The 21637-nt window shown below is 41.9% G+C and overlaps 1 protein-coding gene across 2 annotated transcripts in view; it reads left to right on the forward strand.

Annotated features, from left to right (window-relative positions):
• The first annotated feature begins 65 nt into the window (after window positions 1-65).
• The window catches only part of WDR76 (WD repeat domain 76), a 42768-nt gene continuing 21196 nt past the window's right edge, over window positions 66-21637 (forward strand). The window contains exons 1-11 of one of the 2 annotated variants that reach the window (XM_079769806.1): window positions 66-111; window positions 1498-1597; window positions 2209-2518; window positions 2775-2876; window positions 3415-3810; window positions 12243-12335; window positions 13454-13509; window positions 16695-16821; window positions 20043-20144; window positions 20240-20283; window positions 21432-21585. In XM_079769806.1, coding sequence (XP_079625932.1) covers window positions 2453-2518; window positions 2775-2876; window positions 3415-3810; window positions 12243-12335; window positions 13454-13509; window positions 16695-16821; window positions 20043-20144; window positions 20240-20283; window positions 21432-21585 — 1140 coding nt within the window. In that variant the 5' untranslated portion in view covers window positions 66-111; window positions 1498-1597; window positions 2209-2452. Of the gene's footprint in view, window positions 112-1391; window positions 1598-2208; window positions 2519-2774; window positions 2877-3414; window positions 3811-12242; window positions 12336-13453; window positions 13510-16694; window positions 16822-20042; window positions 20145-20239; window positions 20284-21431; window positions 21586-21637 lie in introns of those variants that run through there. The other variant, XM_079769807.1, reaches the window with a different exon arrangement.

Here is a 21637-nt window from a genome sequence, read left to right on the forward strand (position 1 = left end):
TAGTCAGCCTATAGTCCTCAGTCTCGCAGTATTTGGACGTGACTTCTGGCGGGAAATTGTTTCCATTGAAGTTTGCTGTTCCCTCGCGGCGAGGAAGATCAGAATTAAAAGGTTTCCTTTCTTACTTTGGTTTGAAGCAGAGGAAAATGGGATAGTGACGAATAAGAAACTTTGGAGACAGTGAAGGGCAGTTTGTCCAGACTGTTGAGAGCTCAGAATTAGCGTTTAATTGGGATAGAAATCCTGCTAATAGCACATGATGCCTGAAATCTGAGCACTCTACTTTTAGGTTTTCCAGTTCAAGTTTTTGGAGACTGCCTGTGAAAACATTCCTGGTTGGAAAGTGTTTGTATAGAAGCCCTTAAGTATTAAATATTTGCTGTGTTTACCATGCTTAGCTCTCTGTAAGGAATATGGAATAATGTTAAATGCCTCATGTTCTCAAGAAGCTTGAATTTTAAAATAAAGAATTATAAATATTAAAAATAAAAAAAGAAGCTTGAGTTTTATTCAGAAAGTCTTCAAGGGCTAATAGAATTATAACAGAAGCAATTGCAGTTCACTAGCGGGGTTGTGTAAAACACATTGGCTAATTGTAAGTCAGAACACATTTCATCGTAGAACGGATTTTACATCTGCTGTGGTGGGGAGAGAAGGGACAGCATGAACAAGTCTCGAAGTCCAGAAATGACATGGTATAATATATCAGACACTATGAAATGTTTCATTTTACCAGTAATTTTTGAGTCAAAGAGCAGTGAAAGCTTGACAGCCTTGCAGGTGCTGTTAACAGGATTGTTTCACCTGTATTTTATGATTGGGCTGGCTGTGAGAAGAAATAAAATTGGGCAAGTCTACAGTGAGGAGCAGGGGAGGACCCAAGTAACCAAGGGAGCAGTTTTGGATTGAAAGAGAAGGACCTTAATTTTATAATATGAATTTATCAGCTCTAAAACTACGCTTTCCAAAGGGAGTAATTTGTTGGGAGGCAATTGTTTTGGCTCATGGCAACCCAGAGAACAGAAAAAAAAAATTAATATGGCTATATCTAGCTTTGTGCAGTGGCAGTATCATAGCCAATAAGGTTTATTGGAGACACGATTATTGCTAATTGAAGAAATAATAAAATGGCTATCTACAAGAAATGCCGTGCACTAAAATCTGATGTTATTTTGTGATACACAGATTACTTGATCCACTTTTTCCCAACCTTTAGGCTCTGCAAGGCCATCATTAGTCTTTTAGTTAACTGGTGGGCAGATGAGCTGGTGAAATTTAAACCAGCTGAAAGTTATCAGCTTTTGGGGGTGGGGTGGGAGTGGGAAATCAAAATGCTTCCCTTCCTAGGAAGAAGATAATACGGTAGCCATAGGGCATACTATACTAGTGGTGGGGTTACAAGGAACTAGGGGACTCGAGGTAAAGGGTGAACGTTGCTTTCAATTTCTTTTCCTCTCTATTTCTGAGGGCATCTAAGTGAGTCTGAATCCTTTTCAGGCTCATATTCCAAGGCAAGATAGTTTTTCCTCAGCAAAAGTGCCAGTGTTTTCAAAGCAAGGTCCTGGCACCAGCAGCGTCAAAATCACCAGGATCCAAGGTAACAATGTTCTTTCTATCCCATCGCATCTTTAAGGTACAGTGAGTGGAACCTCGTTTCTCGAACTTAATTCGTTCCAGAAGGCTGTTGGAGAAGCGATTTGTTTGAAAACTGAATCATTTTTGTCCCCCATTAGAAATAATGTAAATGGAATTAATCTGTTACAGGCCCCCAAATGATTCCGTTTCAACCTTTCTTATATACATGTTAATGCACTGTTTAATGTATAAATAAACACTTATTTTCTTAAATTTATTGAACCACCCCCTACTAGTCTTAAAAGGAATTTTTCGTATATCACTGCCTCCGAAATGCTATCACCAGCTGCTTTTTCTTATCCAATCAACAACAGTGTTTTGTTTTTTAAACCTATGTTCAATTGCCTGTGATTGCTGTTTTGTGTGCAATTTTCACACTTAGCCATTCTTGATGGCCTCTTTGTTTTAAACTTGTGCTAATCGAAAGCAACAAAAGCATTGCCTGCAAAATGCTTTTTGTCATGCTGAGATATCGGCATGAGAGGATTGTCAGATCGAAAACTGAAGTTTTGGTCAACAACCGAGACATTTTTTCCTCTTTTTTTTTTTCTTCCCCCTCTGGGAACAACTTAGAACCCTACTGTTCGAGATGGGAGACGGAGAAAGGAGGTTTGACTGGACTTGGTTTGGGTTGAGACTAGTAAGCTTGCTCCTTTAAGAGACGGCGGTACCTGGCCCGCGCGCGCCCCGCCCTGAGACCAGCTGGGAGCGGAGCCCGCCGCCCGCCCGCCCGCTCCGCCCGTGGCGCCGCCGCCCCCGCCCCAGGCGCCGCCTCCCGCCCCATATTGGCGGGAAGACGCCAGCCCTGAGCGGCGCAATGATGTCCGGGTTGTGCGGGGCGGCAGAGGAGAAGGCGGGCTCCAGACCGCTACTCCAAGTGAAGGTGAGACTCGCTTTGGGGTGTGCGCCTGCCGCAGTGTCCGAGAGGAGTCCGTGCTTGCGGGGGAGGAGGAGCACGGGGACCGGCGCCCCGCACTTCCACTCCTCCAAAGCTAGTTCCCTCCACTGCGCATCTCGTAGTTTAACGGGCTTTCCCCGGTTTCCTTCCAAAGAGAAGCCCCATCCCTGCCCTGGTTTTCTTTCTTTCTTTTTAAAAAAATATATATTTTATTGATTTTTTTTTTTTTTTTTTTTTACAGAGAGGAAGGGAGAGGGATAGAGAGTTAGAAACATCAAGGAGAGACAAACATCGATCAGCTGCCTCCTGCACACCCCCCACCAGGGATGTGCCCGCAACCAAGGTACATGCCCTTGACCGGAATCGAACCTCGGACCCCTCAGGTTGCAAGCCGGAGGCTCTATCCACTGAGCCAAACCGGCCAGGGCATCTGGTTTTCGTTTATGGAGTCTAGGCCTTCGGGGCAGAGAAAGGTTCTTTTGAACCCCAGAAATAGTGGCAGGATGGGATCAGGGACTCTACATTTGCTTTTGCAGCAGTTATTGTCAGCTTCTCACTCTTGGAACAATTCCAGTTACTCAGGAGCTGACAGTTGGGGTAGACTTCTCAGTTACAAATTATGGTCATGACGGTATTATCATTGGTCTGATAGACTCCTATGGGCAAGAAATGTGTCCAGTATAGTAAATAATTCTATCTGGGTTAATAAATTTGGTGTCTAGATTTTGGATGGAAACAGTTATAGATTTATCAGTTTGGATTTATGTTGTTATTATGAAATAGGAATTAGATTTGTTTGCACTGATCTGTAAGCAAAGATATAGGACCTGGGTTTCTAATACTCTTTTTTTCTAATACTTTTTCTTTTTTGGTCTAAATAGGTGAATGAATATAAAGAAAACCAGAACATCTCTTATGTATCTCAGAGACTAGTTTTAGAAAAAACAGCTAAGGTGTGTCTTGTCCCCTTTTCACTCAGTGATTACAAGCCAGGTGAATTTAAGCTCCCCAAATCCCTATTAGATAAGAATTCTAACAATGAAGTGCCATGTAAGAAATATAAGAAGACTGAAATAAAGAAAACTTTCAGAGAGATTTTAACTCCGAAGATGAAAGCCACCACATCTTCTAAGACAGAATCCACTCTGCAAAAATCATCCTTAGATGTTCACACAGAAAATCACAAACAACACATGAGCACTTCGGATACAGTGCTTCTCAGTGTTGATATGGAAGGCAGTTCGGATGGAGACAGCGATGAAGATACATCAGGCCTGGTAAGAGTTTAATTACTGTTTACCCAAATTTTCTTATTTTAAAAATACAAGTTCTGATAATCACCATTAATTGGTTGCATTGATGTGCGGAATAATATTTCCTTCAAACACAAAAAGGAGACAAATGATGGAGTAGAGAAGATACCTGAGAAAATTTATTAGTTCTATTGAAAATAATCGTTTGAATCAGCTTAAGAAATTAGGCATCTAGTTTTTCCGACTTCCGTTGCCTACCGGGAGTGCTGTGCTTCATTCAAAGTGACATTTTCTGATTGTTCATTTCTAGTGTAGACAAATACAACCGATTTTTGGATATTGACCTTGTGTCTTGCAGTGTTGCTGAGGCCATTTACTCTAATATTTTTTGGTGTGGATTCTTTAGGATTTTCTATACAGAAGACCATGTCCTCTGCATTACAGATAGTTTTAGATCTTCCTTGCCAATCTGGGTGTCTTTTATTTCTTTTACTTATTTATTTTTTAATCTAAATGTCCAGGCTAGAAATTTTATGCAAGATAAGATAAAACTGCACCACATGACGAAAAATTGATGGAAACAGGAGAACAGAAAACGATGTTAGGGAAAGGGAGACAGGATAAGTAAGATGTTTTTATGAAATAGGAATTCAATTTATCTTTTATTGTCTCAGAGGGAAGCACTAGGACCTATGGTGGGACAGCATGGGGTAAATCGTAAGTAATTGGCCTGGGGGTTGGAAGCCTCAGTTTTAGGCTTGGCCACTTCTAAGAAACCAAGTGCTTTTAAACAAATCATCTCTGTGTTGAGGGGATTATTTAAGACCCGTGGTTCTCAAAGTTTTAGCCTGTGTTAAAATTACCTGGAGGGCTTGTTAAAACTCGGCTGCAGGGCTCCACCACCAGACTTTTGTTTAGTTTTGAATTAAAATTTTTTTTAAATTGATTTTAGACATAGGAAGAGAGGGAGAGAGAAAGATAGAGAAACATCGATTGGTTGTTCCACTTATTTATGCATTAATTGGTTGATGGTTGTATGTGCCCTGACCCAGGATCCAACCCCAGACCTCAATGTGTGGGGTCAAGGTTCTAAACAACAAGGTTCAACTGAGCTGTTGAATACAAATGGCCAGAGCGGACATATTTTGTCTTGTTTTAGAACTGAGGGGGAAAGCTTTCAGTCTTTCACCATTAAGTGTGATGTTAGCTGCAAGAAATGTGTTTTTAAAAACCTTATTTCAGAGTGATTATAGATTCATAGCCATCTGCAGAAATGGTACAGAGAGGTTTCATGTACTCTTCACCAGTTTTTCCCCATGGGTACATCTTATATAACTATTTTACAATACCCAAACCAGGAGATTCACATTGGTACAAGGTGTGTGTGTGTGTATAGTTTTCTATCATTTTATCACATGTGTAGATTCACGTGGCCACCTCCACAATCAAAGATACAGAACTATTCCATCTCACAAAGAACTCTAGGCCAGTGGTCGGCAAACTCATTAGTCAACAGCCAAATATCAACAGTACAACGATTGAAATTTATTTTGAGAGCCAAATTTTTTAAACTTAAACTTCTTCTAACGCCAATTCTTCAAAATAGACTCGCCCAGGCCGTGATATTTTGTGGAATAGCCACACTCAAGGGGATAAAGAGCCGCATGTGGCTCGAGAGCCGCAGTTTGCAGTTTGCCGACCACGGCTCTGGGCTATTGCTTATAGTTATGTTCACCATCCCTAACCCCTGATCTCTGGCAACCATTAATTTGTTTTCCATCTCTACAATTTTATCATTTTGAGAATGTTATATAAATGGATTCATACAATTTGTTAATTTTTGGCATCAAGCATATTTTTAATTCAAGTTCTTTTTCTTTTTTTAATTTGTTTGCCCCCCCCCCCCCTTTATTTAATCCTCACCTGAGGATATATGCCTTCATTGTTTTTTTCTTTTTTAGAGAAAGAGAGAGAGAGAAAGAGAGAGAGAAACACATTAACATGAAAGAGAAATAGTGATTGGCTACTTCCCATACATGCCCCGACTAGGGATTGAACCCGCAACCTAGGCATGTGCCCTGACCAGGAATTGAACCTGCCACCTGTTTTTTGTTGTTGTTGTGTGAGACCGCTCCAACCATCTGAGCCACCTGGCCAGGGCAATTTGTTTTTTCAAAACATAGCATCCCTTTCTTGTTTTATGAGTGCAGTAACCTTTTTAAAAATATTTTTATTGATTTCAGAGAGGAAGAAACATCATTAATGAGAGAGAATCATTGATTGGCTGCCTTCTGCATGCCCCTTACTGAGGTTCAAGCCCACAATCTGGGTATGTGCTCTGACTGGATTTGAACTGTGACCTCCTGGTTCATAGGTCGATGCTCAACCACTGAGTCACACCGGCTGGGCTGGATGTCATAACTTTTCAAGTGTCTCTAAAAATAGATTTTTATTAAAAAAAAAATCTTTATTGTTGCAAGTGTTACATATGTCCCTTTTTCCCCATTGACCCCTTCTAGCCTGCCCCCACCCAGGCCTTCACCACCCTATTATGTGTCCATGGGCTATATATATATATATATACATATACATACATATATATATGTGTGTGTGTGTATGTATGTACACGTGTGTGTATGTATGTGTATGTATATATATATATCTATGTATGTATACACACACACACACACACACACACACATACACACAAGTTCTTTGTTGATCACTTCTCAACCACACACCCGCCTGCCCTTCTCTCTGAGATTCCACAGTCTGTACCAAGCTTCTATGTCTCTGGATCTATTTTGTTCATTAGATTCCACATATGAATGAGATCATGTGATACTTGTTTTTCTCTGACTGGCTTATTTCGCTTAGCATAACACTCTCCAGGTCCCTCCATGCTGTCTCAAAGGGTAAGAGATCCTTCTTTTTTACTGCTGCATAGTATTTCATGGTGTAAATGTACCACAGCTTTGCTTTGTTATCCACTCATCTACTGATGGACACTTGGGCTGTTTCCAGATCTTAGCTATTGCAAATAGTGCTGCTATGAGTATGGGGTGCATATATTCTTTTTGATTGGTGTTTCAGGTTTCTTAGGTATATTCCTAGAAGTGGGATCTCTGTCAAATGGCGGTTCCATTAAAAAAAATTTTTTTTTTTTTGCCTGCCATAACCATTTTAAAGTTTTGGAGGAAATTCCATACTGTTTTCCATAGTGGCTGTACCAGTCTGCATTCCCACCAGCAGTGTACTAGGGATCGAACATCCTTGTCAGCACTTGTCATTTTGATTTGTTGATGATAGTCATTCTGACAGGTGTGAGATGATACCTCCTTGTGGTTTTAATTTGCATCTCTGATGATTAGTGATTTTGAGCATTTTTTTTTCATATGTCTCCTGGCCGTTTGTATGTCCACTTTAGAGAAGTGTCTATTTAGGCCCTTTGCCCATTTTTCAATTGGATTGTTTATCTTCCTTTTGTTAAGTTGTATGAATTCCATATATATATATATATATATATATATATATATATATTTAAAATATTTTTTATTGATTTCAGAGAGGACGGGAGAGGGAGAGATAGAAACATTAATAAGAAAAGCATCATTGATTGGCTGCCTCCTGCACACCCCCTGCTGGGTATCAAGCCCACAACCCAGGCATGTGCCCTGACTGGGAATCGAACCATGACCTTCTGGTTCATACGTTGACATTCAACCACTGAGCTACACCAGCCGGGCCCTTATATATTTTGGTGATTAACTCTGTATCAGATGTATCATTGGCAAATATGTTCCTTCATAAACCTCATACAGTGGGCTCCCTTTTCATTTTGGTTGATGGTTTCTTTTGCTGTGCAGAAGCTTTTTATTTTGATGTAGTCCCATTTGTTTACTTTTTCTTTAGTTTCCTTTGCCCTAGGAGAAGTATTGGCAAATATATTGCTACGAGGGATGTCTGAGATTTTGCTGCCTATGGTTTCTTCTAAGATTTTTTATGGTTTCATGACTTACATTTAAGTGCTTTATCCATTTTTTGTTTATTCTTGTTTATGGTGTAAGTTGGTGGTCTAGTTTAATTTTTTGGGGTGTACCTGTCCAATTTTCCAAACACCATTTATTTATTTTGGATCCTTACTTGAGGATACTTTTCCATTGATTTTTAGTGAGAGTGGAAGAGAGAGCGAAAGACAGAGAAATATTGATGTGAGAGAAACACATCAATTGGTTGCCTCCTGCCTGCGCCCTGACCAGAGCCAGGGCCGGGGAGGAGCCTGCAATTCCCTTGACTGGAATCCGAGGGCCGCCTCTCTCTTCACTAAACCAAACCTGCTAGGGCCCAAACACCATTTATTGAAGACTATCTTTGCTCCATTGTATGCTCTTGCCTCCTTTGTGATAATATGCCTAGCCTTGGGTCTTTTTTCATTCCTTGTGCCGCATACTCATTGGGCCCTTTTTTCTTTCTTTGTCAATCTTCACCAGAGGATATTTTTTTCCATTGATTTTTAGAGGGAGTGCAAGGGAGAGAGGGAGAGAAAGAAAGAGAGAGATAGGGATGTGAGAGAGACACATCGAGCAGGGCTGGGGATCAAACCTGCAACCCAGGTACATACCCTTGACCAGGATATTTACTTGAGACCCTTTGGTGCTTGGGCTGACACTCTGTCCACTGAAACACACCAGCCAGGGCTCATTGGGCCCTTTTAATGTTATGTTTTCAGAAACTTTCTTGTATTATTTCTCTATTTTCTCTGCTTTACCTCCCCCCAACTATTGGATATTGGACTTTGACAATGGCTTCTCTAGTCATACTAGAGGCCCGGTGCACGAAATTTGTGCACTGGGGGGGGTGCCCCTCAGCCCAATCTGCACCCTCTTCAATCTGGGACCCCTCAGGGGATGTCCAACTTCCAGCAGTTGGACATACCTCTCACAATCCGGAACCACTGGCTCCTAACCACTCACCTGCCTGCCTGCCTGATTGCTCCTAACCCCACTGCCTGCCTGCCTGCTCACCCCTACCTTGATCTCCTGCCAGCCTGATTGCCCCTACCTTGCCCTCCCCTATCAGCCTGATCACCTCACACTGCCTGTGCCTTGGCCCCCAGTCTGGCCTCCCTCTGGAGGCACCACCCCCATAACCCCAATGCTGCTGCCACTGCTGGCCTGAGCCTCAGCGCTTCGCAGCTGATAATGGCTGCCTGAGCCTTGGCCCGTGTAGGCACTGTGGCTTTGTCTGGAAGGATGTCTGGAAGACAACCACTCTAATTAGCATATTACCCTTTTATTAGTATAGATTTGGGGACCATTACAACCACGCAGAACTTGAAGAAAACACATGGCCCTGTTCAGTTTGGCTTAATGGAGAGAGCATCGACCTGTGGACTGAAGAGTCCAGGTTTGATTCTGGTCAGGGGCACACATGCCTGGGTTTCGGGCTCAATCCCCAGTAGGGGGCCTGTAGGTGGCAGCTGATCAGTGATTCTTTTTATTTTATTTTATTTTATTGATTTTTCACAGAGAGGAAGGGAGAGGGATAGAGAGCTAGAAATATCGATGAGAGAGAGACATCGACCAGCTGCCTCCTGCACACCCCCCACCAGGGGATGTGCCTGCAACCAATGTACATGCCCTTGACCGGAATCGAACCTGGGACCTTCCAGTCCGCAGACTGACGCTCTATCCACTGAGCCAAACCGGTTTCGGCTGATCAGTGATTCTTATCATTGATGTTTCTATCTCTCTCTCCCTCTCTCTTTCTGAAATTTAAAAAATATATATTTTTTAAAGAAAACACATGATCTTCACTTTGGGCTTTGTCATCTTACAATATCCTTTGTGCAGTGTTTTAACTTCCCTCAACTTTCCTTTACCCACCCTTAAAATGCAATCTATTTTGGGGAAGATAGTCAGGAAAGTGATTCCAGTGGGTAGAAGTTTTTTTTGGAGGGAATGGGGTCGTGAAGATATTTAAAAATTGAGCATGGTGATGATTGTACCACTCTGAATTTACTTTAAAAAACCAGTTCATTGAACACTTTAGGTGACATGTACAGTATATGGGTTATATCTCAACAAAGCTGTTCTTTTATTTCTTTTTAAATGAAGACCAGTCTTATAATGAATTGCAGATGTTTTCAGAGGCCCCTCAAGATTTGCTTACCATGTCCCAAATCACGGCTGTGATTCCCAGTTGCCTCCAGTCCTGGTGGATCTGGATGGTGTGGTTTGCAAAGGAGAAGGTGGCAAGAGGCTTAAGGAATTTTTGCAACCCCATTCCCAGGTCTCCTCATAGGGCACCAGGACCATTTCCACTGTGCCAGCTATGCTTCCTTTAACCTGTTGGGCAAAAGAATCCTGCGTGCTCTGGCCAGAAAGTGCATTCTCTCTTAGGAGGCCCGAATGCTTTTTTTAAGGTCGTTTTATGGATTCAAAAGAATAAACAGAGATGTGGAAAGCTTTTGTCAAAATCCTTTTACATGGTTCTTCCAGTCTCATGGGAAGTGAGATGTGGCTCTGAATTCATCCCAAAGTGTGTCTTTGGGCAAAAGCACCCAGAACGGCACAACCCCTGCAGGATGCCCTACACACTTTCCTGTCAGGACTCAGGGGGGGCTGAGGGTGAGCGAGGCGGCGGTGCCAGCACAGGACCTGGGAGAAGGTAACACTTTCTACACTGCCCAGGCCACGTGGACTGCAGCTGCACCCGCCCAGGTGGGCAGGGTGTTTCTGCTGTCTTGTTTTGGTCTGGCCTCCACCCCGTCAGCCACGGACCTGTGCCTGCACTGAGACTGAACGGTTTGATGGTCCTACTTTTTGGTGAACAGTGGACGCACTCCCACCTCCCCGAGACTGGCAGTTAGGCTCTGGCAGCTTCTGAGTCCCTCCCGGGGAGAGCCCGGCCCTAGGTCAAGAACAGACTCGGGTGTCCTCGGCCAGGAGGCCTCCTCGGGCTAGGGGCCGCCACAGTTTGAAGGCTGGCCATGACCCCAATCGTGGCAGGGGTCTCCTCTGGGGCGCTGGCAGGCCTGGGCTAGGGCTGTGGGCGGTTTGGAGGCCGGTCACGCCCCCGATCCTGGCGGGGGGGGGGTCTCCTCTGGGGTGCTGGCCGGCCTGGGTTAGGGTCATTGGCGGTTTGGAGGCTGGTCACGCCCCCAGTCCTGGCGGGGGTCTCCTCTGGGGTGCTGGCAGGCCTGGGCTAATGGCCGCCCTGGTTTAGAGACTGGTCACGCCCCCGATCCTGGTGGGGGTCTCCTCTGGGGCGCTGGCAGGCCTGGGCTCTGGCGCCGCAAAGGGAGAGGTTCCTGAACCTGCTTCCCACACACCTAGGCTAGGATACATCTTGTAGGAGGCGGCTTCAATGCCGGGGGTCAGTGACCAGGTCCTCCGGAGCCTCGCCTTCTGGGCTGCAGTCCCACGTCTCCCAGTGCCCCAGCCTCGGATTCGCCCCCGCAGTTGCCCCCACCACCAGCCACCTCAGCGCAAGCCACAGCAGCTGAAGCCAGCCTCTTGGAAGCCAGGCCACCACACTCACCACCGCTGGTAGCTCTCTGCTGCTTGCTTGCTGCAGAGCCCTGTCCGCTGGGGTGGGGGAGTGCTCCCAGCCCAGAGGCCCTCCCTCCCTCCGCAGCCTGGCATGGCAAGCTGGCCTCCTTGCTGGGGCTACGATGCCAGTGTCCCCACACGGCCACTATGGGTGCGACGCGGACCCCACGGAGGCCAACCTGGAGAACACGGACCCTGAGCTCTGCATCCGGCTGCTGCAGATGCCCTCGGTGGTCAACTACCACCCACTCCTTCCGCCGGCCCCATAGGTCCCTCCTCAGCACCGGCCTTAGGCCAGCGGGAGGAGCGGGGGGCGGGGACTCGGGGGGCGGGGACTCACGAGTCCCCGCCCCCCACTCCTCCTGCCAGCCAATCGGCCACCCTCAGTCCCGCCCCCCACGCCTCCAGCCGGCCCAATTGTGGGCGTAGCGGAGTGATGAATTTGCATAGTACCTTTTTATTATGTAGGATTGCCTTTTCTGTTCATGCGTTTTTTTGTTGTTGTTCTTTCTAGATTTCCTTAACACTTTCCATGAATTTAAGTTTTTCTGTTATTGAGTTCTTTCTTCTTTTGTTTAATAAAAATATAACTTTTTGTAATAGTATAATTAATGGCCAGTAGGAAATAATTTGCTATTAGGTTATACTACTTGACTTGATATCAGATCTCTTGCTATTTAATTGGGAAGCCATACAAATATCTTGGGATTATCCCCCATTCAAACACTTTTACTCGATATCTAATAAAGCAGAGATTATGTACTCTTTGATAAGACATGAAATGAATTGAATAGGTGCAATTTAAAGGAAAGTATACATGCAGAGAATTGAGCACCTGGTTTTGTGAGATGCTTTTGCTATAGATTATGTAAACTAACAGAATCTTTTTGGTGTAATTCATAGGATGATTTTTCAGGATTGTCACCATATGAAAGGAAGAGACTGAAGAACATATCAGAAAATGCAAACTTTTTTGCTTCACTTCAGTTGTCTGAGGTTTGTGTGGAGTTTCTAATTAAAACCAAGATACCTTTCCTGTTGCCAGTAAGTCAGTAAAGTATTCACATATCAGGTTTCATAGTGTCAGGTGAGGTTCAGTAAATTAGGAGCAAGTTTTGTACTTAATAGAAAGAGGTTACCATACTTTATTAATTCCAAGACTTTTCTTTCATTTTAATACTTTTGAAATAAGCATCTTAAAACTATAACTGGCACCTCCTCCCCTCCTCTGGTGGTACATAAAGTAATGATGGCTTATGAAAAGTTGTCTTGGATTCAAAGAAACAGGGTATGTTTTAGTGGTTTCTTTAATGGATAAAGGAGAAGGAGGGATGGGTTGAAGGATGTGTGGTAGACGAAGGAGAAGACAAGCTTTTTAAAAAAATAAATCTTAGACTGTAATGATAGATGGGAATAAGATTTGTATAGGGAGTGTTAAGGATAAGTGGCTAGATCTATACTAATATTTTATAATCATTATAATTAAATGTATAATTTACATGGTGTCTTTACACTGGGCGGTAAACTTCTATGTGTGAGAGAATAACTGTTTAGGAGGATGTGTGATGTTCCCTCCAAAATAATAAATTGAATTCTCCAAATACCAGATTCCCAAATATTCAGTATATGTTTGCATCTTGAAGGGAGGGTGAGTTAATATAATTTTATATAACTAAATTATATACGTGTGTCATTAATGACAGTTCATGAGAAATTTAGACTATCTCTAATTTTGATTTTAGTTAACAGAACTTCTGATTTGATTTATTATATAAGTATAAAACTATAACTTTTCTAGACAATATCAAAGTATGATTGCCTTAGTGGAAGTTAAATCTTTTGATTTATAATAGTATATTTGATTAAATGTTTAATCATGTAAACTCATTAGCAACCTGGTTTAAGGCATCAGAATGTCAGTACTTTAGACAGTATTAGATACTTGCTCTTATTATTAATAGCATATTTGTCTCAGGTCTACCACCAAGAGCAGGTATCATAGGATCTTTATTTCCTGTATAGATCTTAGTTTATGTGGATATAGTGGCAGATACTTAATATTTTAAAAGGTAAACTGTGTAGTTATAAGCTATTATACTTTGTGTATTTTGCAGTCAGCTGCAAGGCTCCGTGAAATGATAAAGAAGAGACAGCCTTCTGAATCCAGAAGGTAAAATATATGATTTACAGTGTCTGCTCCATGATACATTGCTGAGTTGTTTTATAATTTGAAAAAATGATTCAGCAGAGTAAAATAAGTAAAATCAGAAACTCTGTAATTTAATCTTAATCCTTATATGATTTCTGAGAGAATGCTACCTTTTAATAACTAAAGTTCTCATCCTCATCAAAGGAATATAGAGGAAATAGAATCTTGAAAGCTGAATTTTATTTCTATTTAATACTGTTGCTGTTAATGGAGGGAAATCTTTACTTTCACTAAGTTTTCTTATTTTTGCCTAGAAAACTATTATTCTTTTTCCCCTTTTTAACATAATTTATTGGGGTAACATTGGTTAATAAAATTATATAATTTCAGGTATACAATTCTATACATCATCAGTATATTGTATTTTGTGTTTACCACCCCATGTCAAGTCACCTTCCATTACCATTTATTCCCTTTGTACCCTCTTCTACTTCCCCTCACTGAAAACTGTTTTTCTTAAAGATTCTTCTACTTTTCTTTTAACTTTTTTGGCTGTCTTTTTGCTTCTCAATTTGTGTTTTCTTTTACATTATTAGAATTGATTTCAGAGAGGAAGGGAGAGGGAAGAGATAGATAGAAACATCAATGGTGAGAATCATTGATCAGCTGCCTCCTGCACGTCCCCTACTGGGGATGGAACCCGCAACCTGGGCATGTGCCCTTGATGAATTGAACCAGGGACCTTTCAGTCCACAGGCTAACGCTCTATCCAATGAGCCAAACCAGCTAGGGCTTTATCTCATTTAATTCTGATAACAACCAAATGTTAGAGGTAATATATCTATTTTGTTAGATAGAGAACAGGCTCAAAGAGGTAAAGTAATTTGCTTAAGGTCAAAATAGCTCAGAAGTGGAAGTTTCAGGATCTGAGCTCCAGGATACCTTAGCTTAAGTTCTATCTACTGCATTTTAGCAGTGCTTATGTATAAGTGAAGAAACTAAAAATCTTGGTATCATTAGATAATTTGTTTAGTGCTAATAGTAATGAAATATAGCCTCACTTTAATTGGTTTAATATTTTTTAAATTTATTGATTTTAGAGAGAGGAGAGAGAGAGAGAGAGAGAGAGAGAGAGAGAGAGAGAGAGAGAGTCCGATTTGTTGTTCCACTTACTGGTTGCTTCTTGTATATGCCCTGACCGAGGATCCAACCCATAACCTTGGCATATCAGAATGATGCTCTAACCATCTAAGCTGCCGGGCCAGGGCCTTGGTTTGATTTTTAATAAGGTCAATTAACTTCAGAAAAGCTAAACTTAATTATGGCCATACATTTTCGAGTGTGTAATGTTAGAAGAGGAATATTATTAACCCTACAAAGCAGTAGCACTGGTTATGTTGCCAGCTGATTAATAGCTTTATGTTTGCATATTTTTTATTAGTAAAGATTGGTGATTTGTTCCCAAATTCGTTCTTAGGCGACTTTATTGTTATTTTCAATGTGCACGAATCTGTGCACCAGGCCTCTAGAATTTATATATTTTAAAATTCATTCATGTTGATATATACAGCTTTATTTCATTAATTTTTGTTGCTGTATGAATGTACTATACACACCCATGTGCAGGTTTTGTGTAGATTCTCATGGAGTTTTTAACTCCCAGACTTGTCCACACTGAGCCTCCAGCAGTTGGTCAATTACAGTTTAGGTTTTTCTGGTGGTTCAAGGCACTTCATTCCTGAGTCTCTGCTCCCATAAGCCATGAGTCCTGTGTTTTCCTGTGTGTCTCTCCAATATTGGGGTCAGTGGTTTTCACTGTGTCCTTGCCACTCTTAAGGATCCTAGAAAAGTTGTTGATTTTTCTGTCCACCTTTTAAAAAAAATTTAAATTCTTTATTGTTGAAAGTATTAAACATATGTCTCCTCCCTCCTCCCCACCCCCCCATTGACCTCTCCCTGGCTGCTCCCACCCCTCAGCATGAGACAGAGTGGTGACTTTCAAGCTCTCTACATGTGGAATCAGAAATTGGAAGTTCTGAACTACTATTTTAAAATGAAAAATAGGCCCTAGCTGGTTTGGCTCAGTGGATAGAGTGTTGGCCTGTGGATTGAAGGGTCCCAGGTTCAATTCCAGTCAAGAGCATATGCCCGGATTGCAGGCTCGATTCCCAGTGTGGGGCATTCAGAAGGCAGCCGATTAATGATTCTCTCTCATCATTGATGTTTCTATCTCTTCCCTCTCTCTCCCTTCTCTGAAATCAATAAAAATATATTAAAAAATAGTAATAAAAATTAAAAAAGAAAAACAGTGCATTAAAACGTAGGGTATATATAGAGTGGGGCAGAAATAGGTCAACAGTTGTTTGTATGGAAAATAATGTAATAATACATAAGTAATAAGAATAAACTTTCACGTACTCACAACTGTAAACCTACTTTGCCCCACCATGTATATGATTTTTAAAAAGTAAACTATATGGAAGGGAATATGATGAAATGTTTAAGTCTCTTTCCCATCCTAGACCTTAGTTCTCCAGGCCTTCTCCCTAGAGGAAACCACTCTTAAAAGGTTCATGTATATTCTTCAATAGGTGATCTCAGCATGCACAAATGTATGTGTATATGTAACCTTTTTTTTTTTTTAATATATTTTATTGATTTTTCACAGAGAGGAAGGGAGAGGGATAGAGAGCCAGAAACATCGATGAGAGAGAAACATCGACCAGCTGCCTCCTGCACAGCCCCTACTGGGGATGTGCCCGTAACCAAGGTACATGCCCTTGACCGGAATCGAACCCGGGACCCTCCAGTCCGCAGACGGACGCTCTATCCACTGAGCCAAACCGGTTTCGGCTATGTAACATTTTTGTAAAAAAAAAAAAAATAAAATAACATTTAATATGCACTGGACCTTGTTTTTGCTTCCTTCTTATGAGTTCATTTCATATTAACATAATATTTCATTCTTTATTATGGCTACAAATTATTCTATTTGATATGTATATCATAATCTATTTAACACCCTTCATTTCCCCATGATGAACATTTATGATGCTTTCAGAGTGTTAATTAAAATCAGTATAGCCATGTACATATTGCAGTGTGTAACTAGATCTATGAGATACGTTCTTAGAAGTTATCCCCTTAATATTAGTAAATTCATATAACTTTCATGAGTATAACATGGGTTTTTTCCACTTCTTTAGAAAGAAGCCTAAGAAGAGAGAAAATGGGATTGGATGTAGAAGATCAATGCGATTACTAAATGTAGATCCTTTAGGAGTTTCATTACCGGAAACCCCAACCCAGCCAACAGTAGTAGAAGATGAAAATGTAAGAAAGAATGCAAATACAATATATTAACTCAACAAAATACTGAAAATTTTGAAGTGTTTGAAATTAGACTTAAAGGTCACTAAATTACGTTTAATTTGTATTTATTAATTTGGTACTTGACTGTTGAATGGTTTAATGCAGCAATTTTCAACCAGTGTGCCCCAAGAATTTTTAAAACATGCAATCCCTGACTATTTAGTTAGGGGCACTGATCTCTTTTGCCTTACATTGTCAGATAAAATGATAACAGCTGTCCGTTTGAATGAATCAGAATTATACCTATTTTTTTTTGTCAGTTCGTCCAAAAATGTATTTTTTGGTGTGCCTCAGAATTTTAGTAATTAGTTTATGTGTGCCATGAGATGAAAAAGATTGAAAATTGCTGGTTTAATGACTAAGATTTCTTTTTTTTAAAAAAATAAATATTTTATTGATTTTTTACAGAGAGGAAGGGAGAGGGATAGAGAGCTAGAAACATCGATGAGAGAGAAACATGGATCAGCTGCTTTCTGCACAACCCCTACTGGGGATGTGCCCGCAACCAAGGTACATGCTCTTGACTGGAATCAAACCTGGACCCTTCAGTCCACAGGCCGACGCTCTATCCACTGAGCCAAACCGGTCAGGGCTGACTAAGATTTCTAAGTCATTCCTCGGTTGGATTCTGTATCTCTGCTGGTTTACCTGCTATGGGATTGTGGGTAAATTAGTTAACCTTTTTGAGTCCTGGTTTTTCCATTTTTTAAATGGCAACAATAATAGAAACCTCAATAGAGTGTTGTGAGGGTTAAATGAAATAGTTTCTATAAAGATCTTTATATTTTATTAGGGCTTAGTAATCAATAAATGATAGTTATTAATATTAATAAATAATATGTGTTAATAGTAATGGAGTTTTTAGCTATAGTTTAATTTTATGCTATAAATAATATGTGTTAATGGTAATGGAGTTTTTAGTTATAGTTTAATTTTATGCTATCTGGGTGGAAAGAGTCTTATTTACTAAACTAATGACCAGGTGCATGAAATTTGTGCGGGGGGCGGGGGCTGTCCCTCAGCTGCCTGCACCCACTCCAATCTGGGACCCCTAGGGGGATGTCCGACTGCCACTTCCTGTGGGATTGGGCCTAAACTGGCAGTCGAACATACCTCTCACAATCCGGGACTGGCTCCTAACCGCTCACATGCCTGCCTGCCTGATCGCCCCTAACCACTCTGCCTGCTGGCCTGATCGCCCCAAACTGCCCACCCCTTCCGGCCTGATCACACCCAGTTGCCCCCTCCTGCTGGCCTGATTACCCCCAACTACCCCCCCTTGCCAGCCTAATTGCCCTCCTGCCAGCCAGCTCGCTCCCAACTGCCCCTCCTGCTGACCTGCTCACCCCCGACTGCCACCACCTGCTGGCCTGCTCATCCCCAACTGCACCCCCCCCTGCCAGCCTGCTTGTTCCCAACAGCCCCCCTACTGGTCTGCTCCCCACTGACTAACCCCCCCCCCCACCGACCTGGTTGCCCCTAAATGCCCTCCCCTGCAGGCCTGGTCACCCCCAACTGCCCTCCCCTGCAGGCCTGGTGGCCCCTAACTGCCCTTTCCTGCAGGCCTGGTCGCCCCTAATGCCCTCCCCTGCAGGCCTGGACGCTCACTACTGCCCTCCCCTGCTGGCCTGGTCACCCCTAACTGCCCTCCCCCGCCGACCTGGTTGCCCCTAAATGCCCTCCCCTGCAGGCCTGATCCCCCCCAACTTCCTTCCCCTGCTGGCCTGGTCGCCCCCAACTGCCCTCCCCTGCAGGCCTGTTCGCCCCCAAGTGCCCCCCCCTGCTGGCCTGGTCTCCCCCAGCTGCTCTCCCCTGGTGGCCTGGTCGCCCCCAGCTGCCCTCCCCTGGTGGCCTGGTCGCCCCAACTGCCCTCCCCTGCAGGCCTGGTTGCCCCCAACTGCTCTCCCCTGCAGGCCTGGATGCCCCCAACTGCCCTCCCCTGCAGGCCTGTTCACCCCCAACTGCCCTCCCCTGCAGGCCTGGTCTCCCCCAGCTGCCCTCCCCTGGTGGCCTGGTCGCCCCCAACTGCCCTCCCCTGCAGGCCTGTTCACCCCCAACTGCCCTCCCCTGCAGGCCTGGTCTCCCCCAGCTGCCCTCCCCTGGTGGCCTGGTCGCCCCCAACTGCCCTCCCCTGCAGGCCTGGATGCCCCCAACTACCCTCCTCTGCCGGCCCGGTCACCCCTAACTGCCCTCTTCTGCCGGCCTGGTCGCCCCTAACTACTCTCCCCTGCTGGCCTGATCACCCACAACTACCCTCTCCTGCTAGCCATCTTGTGGCAGCCATCTTTGACTACATGGGGGTGGCCATCTTGTGCAAGGGCGTAAGGGTCAATTTGCATATCACCTCTTTAGTATATAGGATTATTGTCTAAATAAGATTTTAATCTTAAATAATTTTAGTCTAAATAATTATATTTTTTATTTAAGAGCACCTAATGTTTTTAACAATCTATATATCTAAGTGTTTAATTATAATTTGGAAGATAAAACTAATTAGGCTCATGCTTTGGAAGAGAATTGCAAATTAAGCTACTATGGGAAGAGTAGCTTTCAAAATTTGTTGAAGCCTCCACTCAAAATAAGAAACAAATTTACATTGAACTCATTACACACACACACACACACACACACGCACGCACGCACGCACGCACGCACACACCCCTAAAACAAAATTGTGAAATGATACTTACCCTTACTACATGTGATGCTCTTTTGTATTTTCTATTCTATTCTTTTTTTTTTTCTCCCCCCATATTCTATTCTTACTCACTAAAACACATTGCTGATTGTGACATTAAAGTGATTTCATGATCCATAGGTTACCATCTCTTTTAAAGACACTGGCATAGAATAATAACTTTGATTAATGAAATTGAACTTTCTGAATCAGCTCTCATAACCAGTTATTGACAGTGGAACTTTGGGTAAGTTAACTCCTGTAAGTTTCATTCCAGTGTTTTTAAAATGTGATATCTCCTTTACTGGATTGAGATGATTAAAAGATAATGCATTTTATTACTTACAGGATACATGACATTCTTTCATTGAGCAACTATTTTTGAATGCTAATGATGTGTCATCCCTATTTTTGGTATTGAAAGTAAAGTAGTGAAAAATCTCAAGCCTCCATTCTAGGGTAGGGTGACAATCAACTCTTACATGTTTTCATTTTTTTATAACAGCCTTTGTTACCTCCTGGGCCTTTAGAAATGACTCCTGAAAATCGAGATGATAACAGTGAACTATTTAAAGGATTTCTACGGACTTGGGCAGAAGTGAACAAGGTATCAGTTGGGAAGGCTTACATAAGCTTTTAGAATCATTTGTTAATGAAAATTCAGTACATATATTAATACTTTGGTCTCTCCCATTGTTTCAGACAAGTAGTAAGAATACTGAGAAGGGGTTATCGAGCATTAAAAGGTCAGTTAAAATTCCTGGTCTTTATTTACATTTTCTGAGAGCTTTAAATTATAAAGACTATAAAACTGGAAATTTTGAAAATGAGGTGAAAATTTTACCCATAATATTTCCTAACAACTCTTGATTTTTAAAAAAAATGTATTTTATTGCTTTTTTACAGAGAGGAAGGGAGAGGGATAAAGAGTTAGAAACATCCATGAGAGAGAAACATCGATCAGCTGCCTCCTGCACACCCTCTACTGGGGATGTGACAGCAACCAAGGTACATGCCCTTGATGGGGATCAAACCTGGGACCCTTCAGTCCTCAGGCCAATGCTCTGTCTATTGAGCCAAACCGGTTAGAGCTGATTTTGTATATTTCCTTTAAAGTATTGCCATATGCAATACCTCTAGGATATAAGCTTCATGAATGTAGGGGTTTTGTCTCAATTCCCAGAATAGTGCCTGGCACCTAGTATATATCATTTGAATGACTGAATCCACAACATTTTTACTCTGTGTTCTTTTATTTATTTTTTTATTGAATTTATTGGGGTGATATTGGTTTGTCATGTTCTAATGTTCATACAATTTTGCATTATGCTTTTTCATTAACATTGTGGTTGAACGTTACTAGAGTCTTTAAATTTTTTAATAATCGCAGAATATTTTATTGAGTAGGTGGAATTTACTTAACCTTCTCTTACCCTCTTGGTATTTGGAGTTGTTTTCTATTTAGTTTTGTGTGCTTGTATGTGTGCATGTGTTTGTTGAAGTATACTGTATATGTATGATAGTAGATTATTTCCTTAGGATAGATTCCAGAAGTGATATTAATGCGTCAGATACTATGGACATATTTATGGCTTTTAGTACACATTGCTGAATTGTTTTTCAAAATCTTTTTTCTTTTGAAAATCTTACATGAATTTACTCTGCCACTAGCAATATATATGAATGTATATGTTTAACTGTAGCCTACTAGCTTTTTATAAGTAAAGAATAGTACCTCATTATTTACTTTGATTTCTTTGGTTGAATATTGTCAGGAGGTTGAATATTTCCCCACATTTGTTTACTAATGTTTTTTTTCTTTTGTGTCATCTTTTTACTTATTTTGTTAATTAAGAATGATTTTATGTCTAAAATATAACTTTAATTTTCTCAGCTACAAAGCCAATTTAAGTGGCATGGTCATTAGTGAAGATACTGTTTGTAAAGTTACCCAAGGTTCAATATTCTCTATGGCTGTTCATCCATCAGAAATTAGAACTTTGGTGGCAGCTGGGGCCAGATCTGGGCAAGTTGGACTTTGGGATTTGGTAAGTTATTAATATTTTGAAGATATAAAGTTTGATTAAAGTAAATAGTCTG

Source organism: Cnephaeus nilssonii (assembly GCF_951640355.1).
Source record: "Cnephaeus nilssonii genome assembly, chromosome: 4".
In the NCBI taxonomy this organism is placed as follows: Eukaryota; Metazoa; Chordata; class Mammalia; order Chiroptera; family Vespertilionidae; genus Cnephaeus; species Cnephaeus nilssonii.